Source organism: Homalodisca vitripennis, chromosome 1 (genome assembly GCF_021130785.1).
Source record: "Homalodisca vitripennis isolate AUS2020 chromosome 1, UT_GWSS_2.1, whole genome shotgun sequence".
NCBI classification, from domain to species: domain Eukaryota; kingdom Metazoa; phylum Arthropoda; class Insecta; order Hemiptera; family Cicadellidae; genus Homalodisca; species Homalodisca vitripennis.
The window spans coordinates 118427947-118445307 of record NC_060207.1 but is presented as its reverse complement, the minus strand read 5'-3'; the positions used below and the strand labels follow the sequence as shown (position 1 = coordinate 118445307).

Genomic DNA, 17361 nt, shown 5'->3' with positions numbered 1-17361 from the left:
TCAGTAACAATAATACAAAAAAGAACGAAAAACTTGTTTACAAAACAATAATAGTTGTTCACAAATAATTTAATTTTAATAAATATTGAACTGTACAAAAATCATTACGGCTTTTCAACATACATATATTATATTCCTTTCCACTACATATTTCACAAAAATTAAAAATATTAAAAAGAATTTTGGATAAAAGTTTTCTATTTGTTATGTTTACTAGACATGCGGATTTAGAAAGAATTAATTCAAGAAGGCATATAACAAATGTAATAATTTGTTTTATATAATACACATGGCAAATTTGGATGCCAGAAATGATTTATTAAGTCTGTAAAATTCCCTCTAGACTCACATCACATACTTGTGTAACAAGGACGTACCCAAGAATTTATTAAAGGGGCGATAGTTTTGAGGGTTAAAATGATATACTTGTATGTTATTAAGAATGAAATACAAAAATATAAAGAATATCAATACATGTGTGTGTTTTTAAAGATGTTATAGATTTTATATTGGTTGTTTAATTTCAGTATAAAAAAAACATAATTACTAGGAAATAAAGCCGCATGTTTTTTAATTTAGAATAAATTAGGGCAGAGTACAACTACACAAAATGTTGCTGTATTTTTCTGCCAGTACTGTGTGAGGAAGCAGTAGCTATCTATTATTCTTAATCTATAGACATGTGCACAATTTCTCATATAAATACTGCAAGCTGATTTTAATCTTAAACGACTGAGTAGCTTCTTCCTGCTTAAACAACTGTCAATAGAAAACAACAACACAAAATAATCTCCAAATTCAGAAATGCATTCAGTTAATATTTCTAGTAATAATAAAATTAATTGTTCCAATGTTCAAAATAGTTATTTTTATGATTACAATAAACATTAAAAATAGTTTCTTTACATAATGTCTATAATTTTCATCTAAAAATAAAACAAATATTCTGGTATTATCTTGAGTATTTTTTAGTTCCTATAAACTTAATCTTATGAACACATAAAGTAAGTTCTATATAAACATTCCAGTAAATTCCAAAACATTGTTACTCTCCAAGGGGTTCTGTGAACATAATATTGTGCTGTTTAAAACTGATTTGAGAAAATTAACAAAAATCACCTCAGAATCAGGTTAATGGACTGAAGTCATACAGTGTGCAATCAAATTCTCCGTCTGAAGGGCATCCACGTTATCAGAGCTTTCTAAATTGAAGTCAATCAGTTCAACAATTGCATGTACTATATTACTGTTATATTATTCAGCTTTTATAGAATAATATTTCAGAAAGAGGGTGATATAACATTATCTAACATCAAAGCAGAATACCCAAGAATCAATAACCACTCGGAAAACAGAACTTTTATCTAAATATGCTTCCTTCATGTTAAGCATTAATTTTAGTGGAACATACAGTGGAAGAGAATGAGCTAATAGTAATGCTTAGATAAGTAAACATATCACAAATTACTATTTTATAAAACCAGACACTTTAATTCGAGTGTTTCAAGACAACCCCTGTTTATCAGTATAAAACATTCCACGGCCACTGCCAGCCTCTAGCCCGAGTGAGGTGGCTTTAAGGTTACATTTTTATCCTGGGTCAGAGTCCCCTTCTCATCCTTCTCTCCATCTTTCGCTGTTTCTTCTCGTCCACCTCTTGTGGTTCCCCTTGCTGGAAGAAGTACGGAGAGAGTAAGTTGGACCATGTGAGTTGCACTGCTCGTCCTGGTGCCTGTGACACGAACAATGCTCTTTGTTATCATCAGCTTTCAATAGTTATAAAATAGATTTATGGACCAGCACAGGGTAATCATGTATCCATGTACTGCGGAGCTACTGGGCCCTTTATTATTACAATAAATGATTAATTAATCCATATTGAGGTATGGCACAATCCTTTTTACAGAGCCTGTTTTCAGATTACAATAGGGAATAATTAGAACAATGACCAATATTAATTTAGAGGTACTTGCAATACTATTTTTTAATATCAAATGATGCATACACTCGGTTGGAATACATTAACTTTTTCAGTGTACTAAGTACATTTGCTGCATTCTATATTTTAATAGTCATTTTGATATACTCGATGCATTCTATCACAAGCAAATTCCTAGTATAATATCAAATTTAAATTGTTCTATACAACATTGCTCGCTGTTTGAGTCAACTGTGGTATGTTTCTCAGCATTAGGCTCAACACAATTTTTTGATTTCATATTACAACTATAGTTGGTTCAAAAAATAGTTTTAGAGATAGTAAATATGAAGACCTTAAAAATGTATAAAATAAATAAATGCAAGTTCACTACTCTTCTGTATACATAATATACAGATATAGATTACAAAGGAGTAGTAAAATTTGTATTCTGTTATTTAACATCATCATCAAGTTTGTTTTATTCATAATGTTTTTTTCTGTTATAAGTCAATAACACATAAGGCGTCTTCATTTTTGTCTTCTTACAAGCTATCTTTTTATGCGTATTAATTTTTTCTTCTCGGATCGGTTTTCTTAAAAATTTTCTTTAAAACTTTTAAAAAGCCAGCATGTTTAAATAATTAAGGATAGTTTTTTTTTTTTATTTTAGCAGAAAAAAACACACTAATAAGACATAAAAACATGCAAAATATAAAACTATTACCATTTCTGAGGTATGAGTTTTTTTATTAAATCATTTATAAGGTACCGGTATATATTTTGTTAGTTAATTTTTATAGAGTAACTTTGGAGTATGTTTTCCTTAACACAACTATTTTGTAAAAATATACCCTTTTTTATGCAATAGTATTGCAATCAATATTACCATGCAACTGTTTCTGAAGTTAAAGTATTTATAAAATTTTATGTGTAAGTAAATTATATCTAATGACCAGAAAGGAAACAAAATCTAGCTGGTAAACTCAACGCTGTTGGTGGCCAAATACCACACTGATCAGCTCAACATAGTAAGTGCACTTGACATTACTGATGTACCCAACTCAGCTAGTGTAGAGCAGTTCCGTTCCGTATTGTGTGTGTTTGCCGAGATATGAAAATAACGTAATAGGAAAGGTGGATTTGGTGTTAATAATAATATGTTTTATTGCGTACAAACATGGACATGTTTTCGTAATGGTCAAAGTAAATTATATACTAAAATTTAGCATTCATTCACTACATTTGAACTTCGTTCATACATACAAATTTTACATTCACCGAAATTCTCATTCATTCCGAATTTTTTCCCACTCTTGCCCCAATGTCAGTCAGCCAATCACGTGGTCTCCCAAATGTGAATCATCAACTCGTCTATACTGTAAAACGTTTTTGATATCAATGTGGTTTTTAGACAAGTTTTAAATGCCTTGTGTATCGCAGTATTTTTAATTGAATAGGCAGTTGGTTGACATATTGAACTACTGCCTGAGAAGACAAACGTTCATTAGCTACTGGTCTGTATCTCGAAGTTCTGTAATTATCCCTGTCTCTAGTTTCATAAGAGTATATGTCACTACTTTTTATAGGATTGCACTTTGTCTTTAAAAAAATGGACTACTCCAAAATACAGAGGTAGGGCAATGTCAACAATTTCAGATTTTTGAATGCAGGTCTGCACAACTCTCTAAGTTGCAGTTTTATCATTATTCTGATGGTTTATAAAATACTTTTTTAAATGTGAAAAATGCTCTTTTCACAACCTCCCCACAAAGCTACACCGTACAAGAGATGTGAGTAGATTAGTCCATAATATGCCGTCATCAACACCAGAATTGGGCAGTATTTGGATAATTGCTCAGTAATACTTTAGGACAATTTTGCATAGAAGTTACAGTTTTACATGACAATCCCATGTCAACCCTCCATCAAGGTGTATTCCAAGGAATTTTGTAGAATAGACTTCTACAATCTCGGTTTCGTCTAGGGTAACTGTTGGCCCAAAAACTGAATCTGTCTGTTGCAGACAAAGTTTGATCAAAGTTAAACATAAGCCATTCCCTTGGTCCAAACAAAAGGTGAGACCACAGTTTCTCATCCATCCGTGCTGAACAAAACGTAATATTAGCTAACTTGAGTGTTTTGTGTTGAAGTGTATATTGATACTATCACTAAGCCTAAAGAGTAAAATGTGATTTACATCACAAGAATGTTTAGTTATAACGTGTTCAGTCCCAGGTCAATCGAATTGATACACACATTAAAGCATGTAAGTAGACTCACAGCTACATTAGAAACACATTCTGCACGCGATAGTTGAGATTTTGGGCCTACAGGGCATTGTTGTGACACAGATGGTGAATGAATGACAGCAAACTCTGTTGTATTTGTAGAAATTAGTAGTTTTTTGCTTCCTAATTGAGTTGTTAATCCCCATGGTCCATACAGTATACAAGAATAATGTTTATTCTTGTATGAATATCATGGCTTTTAGAGTAAGTCGCTAATTAATGGCAACATCACTGTTAACAATGAACAGACTTTAGAAGCTGACCATCATTCCTGCAAATTATATGAGATACTAGACACTCAAAGCGATAGATGTACCGACCAAGAGATGATGAAGTAGGCGGACTGTTTAGCCTATTATTATGTGTTATTAATTAGTTGGGGCTAATAATGTTGCCTTGCTTGAAAGAGGTAATTGTATAATATTTACAACTCTGTTTCATTAGTATCAAATATAATTTCATTGTTTAAATTAAATTGGTTTATATTCGTATTCTCTATATAATACTCAATGACCTGGCAACTACACTGTATAGATGATGACATAGAATCAGATGATTGCTCCCCATCATTGGCTGAGACTATTTAATATACCCCTGTAGTACATCACTGTAACATGGCCTGATCGGTTGGCACAGTGTCCCTTGTTCACTGCCCAAACCAGCAGTGAACAAAATTTGAATCCACATAGGGTGCATCTTGTTGTTCTTTTGTCCCAGCCACAAGTCTCTAAAAACTCTTTTAATTCCTGTGACTCTTTCTCTCAGGGCGAGGTTATTGTTGAACAAATCTCTCTTCCCCCCCCCCCCCCCCAGTGACAGTGTGATGAACTGTGTTTGTACTCTTATCAATGATTTCACCTCCCAATCTAACTATGGACAGTGGGATGACCACCCTGATGGGGTTCTTTAAGAGTACTTGACATCTCAGCCGTGCCATACTGTGTGTGTGGCAGGTGAAGACGGCTTCGGTGAGTGGCATCATTCCTTTATCCAACCCTTTTTCTTCACAACTATCTGTGTCCTTTCCAACCACTCCATATATAATTTATATATAATTAATTAGTCTAAATAGCAGTCATTGCTCTCAGAACCGCATTCTTTAATCTCTAATTAATCACTAGTCCTCTGAGCCTGAATCAACTCTTTATTGCATTCTTTAATCTCAGATGATTCAGAAATCAAGGTTCGATTTTTCACACATATCTCTTTATATTAAATTGATATACATGGGCTGCTGATACAAATTACAGGCTTAAAGTTTCATTCTGAGTCCATGCACATCATTATGACTTACAGTGATTGCACAGTTATTTACGGGAGCTAAAAGAAATAATAAGACTGAACTTTGAGGTAAGCCGCCAGGTAAGCGCTTATATTGTCATTTAAAGAGCCTAACTTGTATTTGCAATATGCACGCTTGTGTTACTTTGGCCTGGGTTGATGCATGCATCAAAATGATTCATATGGGCTGTGGGTCATCATTTTGTTTATCAATTGTATACATATGGGGCTGTTAAATAGGTCTACTGTACAATTTTAACAACTTCTACAAACTACTATATGAATGAGTTGGAATTTTTATATAGACACCTAAAGGGACAAAAATAATCACAATACTGTTAGCTCAACTTTACTGTGTATCCGTGGATCACTGACTAATTGAGGATAAATTAAACTTATTTGTAAGTTAGCTTGACCACTTTACATAATACTTACAAGCAACCAGAGCAGCCAAAAGTAGCTAGACAACAAAGACAGGACTTGGACTCCAGATGTAAGGATGATCAGGTCTTTGACATGTCTGGAACATTTTATTTGAAATTCAAACAAACTTTAGTTTCATATACATAAATGGCAACAGTTTTGATATAAAAGTACATTAAATTTGAATTTCACATCATAATGTTGAGTTTAGCCCCAGTTCAGTTTCCTCTAAGTAGAACGTCTCGAATCTGACCCTGTCACAGACTTAACTCCTGGAATTTGGAGTCATGTTCATCTGAGATTTTTATATAGGTACTTAATGTAAAAATAGAACACTTATAATGTGAATGTAACATATTTATGGTTAATTGTATTCTGAGTAAATAACAAAATCAAAAGAAAGCAACATGTGATTATAATAACAATAAACTTTAAAAACAACTGGTAACACCTCCCTCTCTAATGTTGTTGTGGTATATTGCACATTATTACCTGGTGTAATAGCTCAATAATGTCTGCTCCATAACTTTTCATCATCCATTCTGACTCTGTAGGTGACAAACCCTTCCCTAAATTCTATTTGTCCAAAGTTACATTTTCCCTTTCCATTCCTGTCGCCTCTCACTTAGACTCTATCTCCAACTATTCGCACTCTCCGAATCCTAACTGTACTATCTTCGTAATTACGTGTTGTGTTTAAAACTAGTTTGAGTAAAGATAGATTTGTTCTCACTCTTCTTCCAAACTTTACGTGTTATGATGAAGTGCCAGTTGCATTTGAAGACTGTCGAAGTTGCATAAGAAATCGTCTTATTTTAAATTTTAAAGTTCCCTTCTCTCCTGTCATAGCGAGAATGCTCTTCTTCAATGTATGGACGTATTGTTCCACTTGTCCATTCAAGCTGGGATAGTCAGTGCTGTTTTCTTTTGATTAATGTCACAAGCATTTGAAAAATATTTAAATTCCTGAGAAGCAAATTGTGTGCCATTGTCCGAAACTAACACATGGGGAAAACAGAATGTAGAAAATAGGGTACTTACGCACTATACGGACCCCACCTATATTTTTACAAATTGGGCACAGTTAGGAGGGGAAAAATGTGTAGCATGAATATGAATATATTTACAACAATGAACAGAGAGAAAAAGTTACTGTGTATTGGCGTCATCCCAGAAGGCCACAGTGTCCGCTAGCAACGCATCAAACCTATCGCTTCCCGTCTCCACTGCTGCCGACTGCCACATGTACTCCGCCAGATAAGTATCCAGATGATGCTTCGAGTACCCCTTTGGACCTTATTGCGCCACTTCGCACTACGCCACATTTTTATAACAGATTCAACACATACCTCTCTCGTGTAGTTGTTCCAGTCCACTGTTGTGTGAATAGACATTCCCAACTGTCGGTCACACCACTTAACTGAATTTAGTTCATCGCACCAACAATACATAAAACGCAATGTTGTTACAAAAGGTAACCCACTGTGTTCAAACCACATACCGACACGAAACATCACTTTCTTCTTGCATGGTCTGACATTGCATTTCCAAAAAGGGTATTTTTTGCCGAAATACTTCATAGCATGTCTTCCTTCGCATAATTTCGTCACAGGCAGCAGACCTCGTGATTGGAGAAAAACCACGGCTTCTTCTGTAGACGGCAGCTCCCAAATCAGCATACCGCTGCAACGGCAATGTACTGTCGCTGCGCGGTATGTGTCAGACAGTGACAGGCCAGGCACCGGTCAGTGCTTCACGCGCCCGCTCTGCATGGCCTCTACCTAGTCTCCTGACCTAGTTTAGGTTAGGTTATGTTATGATGGTAATTTAACGTAACATAACATTACCTTACTAAACCCGATTTGTAAAAAATAGGTGGGGTCCGTATAGTACATAAGTACCAAAACTAGTTTCCTTAGTTCATTCACTGTCCACATGGTTGTTGCTGTATGAGTTGGAACTACTTCAATCCATTTAGTGAAGGCATCCACAACTATCAGGCATTATTGTCCGTCAGTAGAACCTACATAGTCAATATGTATTCTTTCCCAAGGTCTTGAGGGCTGTTCCCATTGATGAACAATTTGTGTTGGCACATTCATAGTTTCTACACATTTTTGGCAACAAGTTACCATATCCTCAATATTCTTCTCCATATTTTTTCATGAACAATAACTACTCGCTAAAGTATTCATCTTTGTTTGGCCAATTTGTGCTATATGCAATTCATGAAGTACATGTTTAACAAGAGATTTTGGGATCATTATTTTCCAGCCTTTGAGTAGACATCCATCCTGTATGGTTAATTGATTATCATGGTACCCATATATTTCAACAGACTGTCCACGTTGTATTGCTTAAAATACTGGACAGGTTAACATCTTTCTTTGTTTCTTCAGCAATTTATTATTTAGATTTAGAATTTCCAATTAGCTGATTTGAAATAATGAATGAGTGTCAATCAAATTGTCTTGAGGTGTTTCTGTCGGAAAATGGGAGAGGTAATCTGCGTTGCCATGTTGAGTTGAGTTTCAGTATTCAATATCATTATCAAATCCACATAAGAAATGGGCATACTTGAAAATGCGTGCAACTGAGATAGTTGGCTGAGTTTTAGATGAAGTAAAGACGTAGACTAATGACGTATGGTCAATAATTATTGTGAAGTGTCTGCTGTAACAGTATGGAAAAAAATGGTTCAATCCCCAATAAATACTTAATGCTTCTTTGTCAATCTGGGAGGACTTGCGTTCTGATTTTGTTAAGAATCGTGATGCATAGGCAATCGGCCTGTCGGTGCCATCCTGATATCTGTAGGAAAGAACAGCTCCTAGACCCACTGGTAATGTGTCAATTGCATGTGTAGAGGTAAGACAGGGTTAAAATAAGCGAGTGTTTCTTCACTGATTTTCATTATCTTTTTAAAGCTATTCTCAAAGTCCTTGGTCCATGTATAAGTACTTCGTTTTCGAAGCAACATGTTCAAGGGATGCAGTATTGTTGCTAAATCCTTAATGTAATGGTGGTAGTAGTTTATTAGGCCTAGAAAAGTTCAAAGTTCAGATACATTTCCTGGCCTCTGCTTTCACAATGCTTTTTATTTTACTTTCTGATTTGTGTAATTCTTCACTGTCAATAACACGGCCTAGGTATTCAACCTTAAACTTAAATAAATTTCACTTATCTTGGTTTAATTTGAGATTTTTGAGTTTAATCTTTCAAATCTAGGGAAGGGCGTGTCACCTACAGAGTCAGAGTGGATGATGCACAGTTATGGAGAAGACATATTGATCAGGTAATCAAGTGCAAGATACCACAACATTAGAGAGGGAGGTGTTACCAGATGTTTTAAAAGTTTATTGTTATTATAATCACACGTTGTTTTGTTTAGAGGACTGTCAGAAATACATACATTATAAATTTTTTTGAGAATTTAAAGTATCAATGCCTGAAGTAGAAGATCAACTTTCAATTTCTGGTCTGTATTATCTCTGAGACGTATGAACACTTCAAAACAGCTTATGAAATTAGTGAAGTTCTCTTCAGGGGAATACAGTTGAAGAGGAATAGTAGGAATACTAGGTGAAGCACATGAAGAAGCACTTGGGTATGATTTACTTACTGCTGCATTCTTCTTCTTTTGTGATTGTAAGAAGTAATGTATGGTCCGTAAATCTCTTCTAGTTGCCAACGAATCTGAAGCTCACCGTCAAGATCATCAGTATCAACAGAAGATTAAACTTTTGACTGTATTGTGTTTTAATTCTGTCAGCTGTTATGTATTTTTCCAAATTTTCCTCTGTAAATTCTAGGTGTCAAATATCTTGGAGTTTTGTAAGTCGTGATTCCAGTGCTTTCATGTGTGAATTCAAATTCTTTTAATAAAATAGTTTTTTTTACATAAGAAGACTTCATCCTTCAACAACACAAATAAATGTTGAATATTTTTAATAATGTAAAAATTGAGGTTATATTTTATTTGTAAAACATATTTTGAAAGTAAAATGCTTCAGTAAAGTAAAAAAATACATGTATGTAATATTTACAACTTTATATATTTTATACATGTAAAAGAACAACTACAAAAAATTCATTCACCTATGCATGTAACGGCGGCTTTCAACTCTTCATAGATATCCAAGTTTCTCAGTCCTATCATACACTATCAATTTCATACACTGAGTTTTTAACATTTGCAGAAAACGCTGTGAAAAATTTATGATTGTATATTTTGATTTCCTCACCTTATGTCTGATTTGTTCCACAAAGTCATTAAAAACCACAGACAGACCGGCCACTTCGCTTTTCGTTGTGAATACTTGTTCGTCCTTCATGAAATAATTGACACAATTTATGAGCAGTATAGACCATAAGTCTTCTCCAAACACAGAACACAATTCACAATAAATTTCCACCAGTTGCGCTTTCTTTGCCAAAAAAACTCTTATGACACTAAATACTTCATAGTTGCTGAGAGTGAGTCTTGAGTCTTCTTTAGATTAGGCATTTTATTTTATTTCCTAATTGTTTAATCTACTGACTAATTTATGACCCAATTATAATAATCTCTGTTAATATTGATAACTAATAAAGTGTTATCAACACTGAAAAATGAGTTTCCATACACTTCCCACGATTTAACTTACAGCTAGATGGGAGCTTTAATTTAAATTCGAAATATCTGTGTACTTCTAAACATTAGGTATATACTCTGAACCATTAAAACCTATTTTATACCCCTAAAGTATCTAATCAGAGCCAACCAAATCAGCTCTAAGTGGTCGACATCTTTACTGCTGGTCTATATTGAGTAAGACCGAACAGACACTCTCAGACCCTGCACCGTCTACTGCAGTGACACATTAATATAGCTTGAAGCAGAAAATTAAATGTTCCTACAGTTTATTTATATTCAACATAAAATAAACTCAATAAATACTACACAAAATGCAATAATATTAAATTAATTAAATTAAATTATCACTAAAAAATGTAATAAAAATACAAAACTTTTATTAATCAAAACAAAACAAAACATACTCTGACAGGCCTCCTTCCATATTTAGATCAACACCAGCATCAATGAGTTGACCTGTTGCAGTGTACTTGGGTACAGATATATATCCCATGAACTGGTAGCTTGTAGCATATACGATTGTTGATATCACCAGCATCAACTAAACAAAGAAAAGATATATCTTTAAAGAATTTGTAACAGATAAATGATTTGCATCCATCCATAACAGTACCATTATTTTTCAATAATTTTCTTTATAAAATTCAGACCATCGGTCCAACTAGAAGTTTTCATCTCTTAGAGATTTTACCTCATGTAGTTTGCATCACATTCATCACCATTAAAACATTATTTATGGCAATTTAGCTTGGTTTGCAGCATCAGACACCTGAGCCGTGATAAAACTGACAGACGCCGTCAAGTGTACTACTGGCTATCATACTACAGGAAACATTTAATAACATAACTACTATGAATGAAAAGGGTTAAGATTCTTAAATTATTCGTAACACTTTCAATTTGTCAAAGCACAGAATTTATTGACCATGAGATATTTATATTTTAAACCTCTTATGATAGAAAATGTACTAAGACATCCACTGTAATGATTATTCTTGAATATCCACTAAATTCTTTTTACTAAGACTTATTTCTGATATTTTAAGTGGATGTAACTCAAAATTTTCAATATTTTAATGTAAAAGATTAAGGAAATAAAACTTTTTACCTTGAAAACTCACACAAAAGTCAAATGTTAAATACAGTATAAAAGATGTGCTGGATTTTGTATTTAATAAATTTGTTTCCTCTTAAACCTGCATAAATTACCTAAAAATACATGCATATAGTAAATTTAAAAAAATGTATAAACACCTGGTACCATACTTATTGTGTTATAATAACCATCCTGAGTTAAATCTAAAAAATAAAGCAAGAAAGTATTTTACAGTGCGGGCCATGGTGCTCAGCATCTGGTTTAAGCATGACATAGGGTAATTATGATATGGGATATTCATTATCTCTCTTGCACTACCTTTACTACGGTTTTTGAATACATTCCGAGCATTGTGGCCCGCAATGTACAATCTTTCAAAGATTTATTAAAATACACTTCTCTTTTTTTTAAGTTTACAAAATATCTTTATGTAACCTTTAAAATATTTGAGTAAAATAGCTTTTGATGTGTGAAAGCACTCTACCAGATTAAAGTTATGATATTTTAATATGAATAAATACTTACAATGTTAATCCAGGTGAAGCAGTCGCTTAGAACTGTTAATGCTAGTGAATAATATACAGCATTTGCTATTAATGCCATTCTCCAATAAAATTTCAGTGTTTCTGCATTTTCTTCCACAATTTGTTTCTGACCTTTAGTTCCTTGCTTTCCTTTTTGAGGCTGAAAAGAAAAACAAGAATGTTCTTGATATTCAAACCAAACTACAGAAAAGTTTTCATGCATCTTGGCATTAAGTTTTTGAATAATTTATTACAATGGTGGTACTGTAATTTATAAAATACTATACCCAAAAATGCATTTGATTTCTATACATTAAACTTACTATCATATTAGAAGTTTATAATTGCAAAAAAAAATCCTTACAATGAGATGGGTGGGGCACCTGCTTTGGTCTTTGCCACTGAGGGAATCAATTCCACTTTGACCAGTAGTGAACTATTGTTTTGAAAAAACATTCACCTCCCTTAGGATTGCCCTCACTGTAAAAGGATAGAACTGGACATCTGGTTTGTTGTCCAGATATAAATTTGCTGTCTCCATTGGCAGTGTGTCGGCAGCAATCACGCTAATGAAAAGTTTTTTGCTGAACACATCAGCATTATGACATTGTTGTAGACAGCCAGCTGTGTCTGTGTCCATACTTCATTGAAGGCAGCATACTCGGTACCAGAAGACACTACATGTGGTACTTCTCCCTTCATTCACCTGAATAACACCCTACCCTTGAGTTATTCTGAATAACAGCTGCGACAACAAACTAGAACTGCTCATAAAGCAGTAGTTATTTCACCTAATAGGCGTTTTCTGTATAGTACAATAATTAGTTTAGTTTTTGTATATATAACTACATTCATAGAGTAAATATTGTTATGAAATCTACACATGTTTAAAAACATTTAAAGTGAATATTTCATTTTTTTTAGTAACATACTTAGTTGTTTAGTAATTTTGGAAAAGTGAAGTAAAATGTAACAATTTATAATTTTTTAAAGATTTTATCTAGTGGAACAAATTTTAAATCACCTTGTAGATATATTGTAACAAATTGTAAGATCATAGATACTTTAACATAAGGATTGTTCTGAATAAAATAATGTATAATAGTGCATATTTCCTTTTTAATATAGTATTTGTATCAATATAAAAAATAATCCTTAACTCGCATCATACCATTCATAGACTTCCTGAATTAAAATTATTAGTTCAAATATTATATACCATATAATTATTATATATCATATAATAATCTCATTAAGAACAATAATATTTATATATACCACTTAGTATCTTTTCAACAATAACCCAGATACCATTTATGAAATTCTACTCTAAAAGTTTTGTAGACCGAGCCCCAACTTAATTTAGTTTGAATAAAGAATATTTTTTTCTGTACATAAAACTTCTACAACTGGCTTATTTTGTACTAGGAGTAACCTATTACAATACTTGGCTAGGAACAATCAATTGGATTAGCTAATCACTCAAATGCAATAAATCTATTGGATTTATTAACCCTTTAAATTCTAAGCTTCTGAAGAAAAGTGTTACACGCAGTGATGTATTGTGACCTTTGTTACCACCCAACAGTGCTATTCAACAATAATTAATTAATTTTTTAAACAAGTATGAAAACTGAATATATTATTTTAACATAAACTTCTATATTACACTGCAATTAGAGTACAGATTTCGATTTAGTATATTTTTACCGTTTAAAACAATATTTATAATTCTAAGTATACAATTAAAAATACAGTACAATTAACTAAACCTAAGACTCTATTTGTATTGTTGTCCATGCACGTTTATCACATAGAGTATACTTCTAACTATAAAACAAAGCAAAAGTGATTTAGTATCAGTTTTATTATGATTCCAGTAATTATTTACAAATAATGTGAACATGATTTGTTGATTTCTCGAAAGGAAAGTGTTTTAGAAGTAAATGGGAGGCTAATTAATTAAATAAAAGTGAGGAACTAACACCCTACCCAAGAGGATTTTCTCTAATTTAAAAACATTATTGTTAGTTTTGTTCAGCCTTTTCTCACTATCATTTGATAATTATACTATCCTATTCAATTATTTTTAAATGCATCCCATTCGAAAAACAAACAAAATATGCAAAGAAGGAATTGTAAACAACTTCTCGTAGTAAAACCCGTTTTATAACTATTTCAAGTGTAAATTGGGTGAATCAGTTTTACATAGCTCTTGTAAACATGATCATTATCAAATTTTCAGGATTTATTCACAATAACATGCACTTATAAATTCCTAAAATATATTTCAAGACTAACTACTTTTAAAATAATAGGATATGTTTTCAGTTTATAAAACAACATACAAATTTTACAAATACATATGTTATAATACAGTACTGTATATTTTTTTTTTTTTCTTAATAGTGTAGCAGGATCATTCCATGTCAAACCTACAAAGCATTTAGGGTAGGGTACGATAAGCGGACCCGGTATTTTATATCGAAGAATGTAATAATCGATACCTAATATTCGTATCTCAAATCCTAGACCATCAATCGATATAAAAGTATAGTCCTCAATAACAATCATATGTTTTATATTAAAATATTAATTTAATATTTACAGTGATTAAACAAAATATTATAACAAAAATTAGGAAAACTGAAGACAATGCTCCTCTCACAGTTACAGAAAGTTGTTTCTTTCCCACAAATTTCACATAATGGGTTTTTCGGTACAGGTCCAACATGTTGAAACCACGTAAAATATGTCACCATTTTTAAAGCAATGTTGTGTATTTTTCTAAAATTTACTGCCATTTTTAATGATCAAATATTACTTATGTAAAATTGAAATATTACCTTACGTGTAGGCCTATTATTTGAAAGTGTTTACAGCTGTTGATATAGATTATTTGGTATCAATTTACATTAACGTGACCATGGAAAGGTATGTTCATTTTTTTTTTCCTGAAAACTACAATTTTTCCTGAAAACAATATTGAAGAAAAAATTTGTCGGCAACAAAAATCAAAGGAGCTACGATTTTTGTAAATCCTCTGAAAACTCCGTTTTTGACAGTTTCCTATAACTCCACGTGTGCTTAAACTCAGTATACCCAGATTTTAAAAACCGATTATCATACCAACAACGAGAAATTATCGTAATTTCATATAAAATAATCATACCAAACACATTTAATGAAAAAGTATGTTATGTTCGTATAATAAATTATGTTATAATTAACTTTTGGTTTGTTACTTGTATAAATTTGTCAAAAATCTTTCTTGGTACGATAATAACTACCCATCGTGTATCTTACCAGCGCATAAAATCAATGAAATTATCGTACCTATACAATAATTATCGTACCTCTGGCAACATTAAGGTAAGTGATAAGTGACTGAAATGATGCTGACTAATACGTTAATCCTGTCAACGATGCCTGCCCGCTGCGCAGTGCTGCGACTGTTTGCTCTTTTAGAAAAAAAGTTAACTCGAGCTTGCAAAAGTCGAATCCCAGATCACGTGATGCCCCTGCTCCTTAACGCAATAATGTCTGAAAGGCATCAATAGACTCAAAAAGAGTCTATTGATGCCTTTCAGACATTATTGCGTTAATACAATAATATACTTTCCCCCCAGTTCATATGCACCTGTGATACTTGGCTATAAATGCCCAACCTATGAAAAAAAGGCCATTTTCCATGGTCACGCTAATGTAAATAAATACCGATTATTTAAGTTAACTGTTCAAAATAATTAATCACTATCGATTGTTATGGTTAAGTAATATCGTTTGCCAATTTCAATATAAAAAACCGGGTCCGCTTATTGTACCCATTTAACCTGCCCATTTCAGATTTAGTGAAACTTTGTGTATTTATACTCTCTGTAGTCCTGAACTAAAATATAATTTACAAAGTCTATCCCTCATAGGTTATTGGTTACAAATTTTCAAAATGCAATGTTTTTGACATGCACTTTAATCTAAAATCTGCTATAACTACAGTTCTATTAGTGCTAGAAAGCTGAGAGTTAGAACTCTTAGCATACATGTTGCAAACTTAAGCATATTTCAGTTACAACAGAACTTAAAATAACATAGTTACAATAACACTCAAAACGTATCGTCCTAACTTCAATATTTTAAGTATAAATTTAATTTTTCAAAACAAAAGCCAACAAATCTTAATTTTATATAGTCTTACCGCCATGCCAATTGAGTAAATGGTACTTCCTTATGGTTTGAATTATTTTTATGATATAGCTATCACCAATTAAAAATGAAAGTAACAATATAAAATATTATTTATCACAGTAAACATAACCTGCCTTACAATCTACCAATCTACGTCACATGTTTTGTGCTAAACAAATCAACATCAACGACCTGAGAAAATGAAACGTTGTCTGCCTCGTTGTCAGCCTCAATCAATAAAAAAATCTCAATCTGGAGATAGACCCAAGGACAATACTGTATCTATTCTTTCAAAGCCCTCAAAAATTAATGTGAGATAGTGTATGTAGTTGAGTAGTTTCTATATTGTAGGACCTAAAAAAATGTAAGTCCAAAACGGAACAGGTCCAAACTATCTCGTAGTAGAACTGGGTTACTTTGTAAAAATAAAATGCATCTACCCTTATGCACTTAGTATTGACTCGGAAAAAGTAATGGCAAACTAATTTTTACACTTTGTGGTTTTAAACGTAGAAACAAAGAAAAATTCAGACAAAACATAAATATACAGGTAATTCAATACAAAATCCCGTTAACAAGCACACATACATACATAGAAGTTCTGCAACTAGATCCCACAAAGATTGTACAAACTCTTTAATGTATACGCAGTGGTAAAAATAATTGTGCTAATTACAGGGATTACTGAATGCACAAGACCAAGAATACTTAAAATCACAGAATGGTGGTTCAAAAATTACACTTGATTTAACTTCATTTAATTTTGCTAAAATGCATAACAAAACTTACTCGGCTTAGCCTATTATCGAGTGTTCGCGGGTTCCCTACACTAAATTTGCCGTTTTGAATCGGCGGGCGTTTTGAATTTAACTCTTCTTAACTGGAATACTAACAACTTCTGCGCTAAAGGGGGCACATTTATTTTGTTTATGTTCTGCCATTGCATTTCCCTTCACCGTTGATTTGGGGTAAATGAAATTTACTATCTGAGTTCGGGTTAGATTCTC

The 17361-nt window shown here is 32.7% G+C and overlaps 1 protein-coding gene across 1 annotated transcript; it reads right to left on the bottom strand.

Moving 5' to 3' along the window:
• Positions 1 to 1229: 1229 nt before the first annotated feature.
• On the bottom strand, positions 1230 to 16563 carry LOC124370370 (transmembrane protein 208). The gene is made up of 5 exons (XM_046828658.1): positions 16365 to 16563; positions 12171 to 12329; positions 10954 to 11090; positions 5926 to 6010; positions 1230 to 1732 (listed from the first exon to the last, which is right to left on the bottom strand). Exons 1-5 carry the CDS (start codon positions 16368 to 16370, stop codon positions 1601 to 1603), a joined length of 519 nt encoding a protein of 172 aa, XP_046684614.1. The 5' UTR covers positions 16371 to 16563; the 3' UTR covers positions 1230 to 1600.
• Positions 16564 to 17361: the final 798 nt, after the last annotated feature.

What these genes read in the sequence shown, in the direction of transcription:
- LOC124370370 (XM_046828658.1), bottom strand. An exon ending in GCTTCACCTGGATTAACATT is followed by an intron (nt 11,091 to 12,170) that starts GTAAGTATTTAT and finishes TTCTTTGTTTAG; the next exon opens with TTGATGCTGGTGATATCAAC. An exon ending in TTTGGCTGCTCTGGTTGCTT is followed by an intron (nt 1,733 to 5,925) that starts GTAAGTATTATG and finishes TTCGTGTCACAG; the next exon opens with GCACCAGGACGAGCAGTGCA.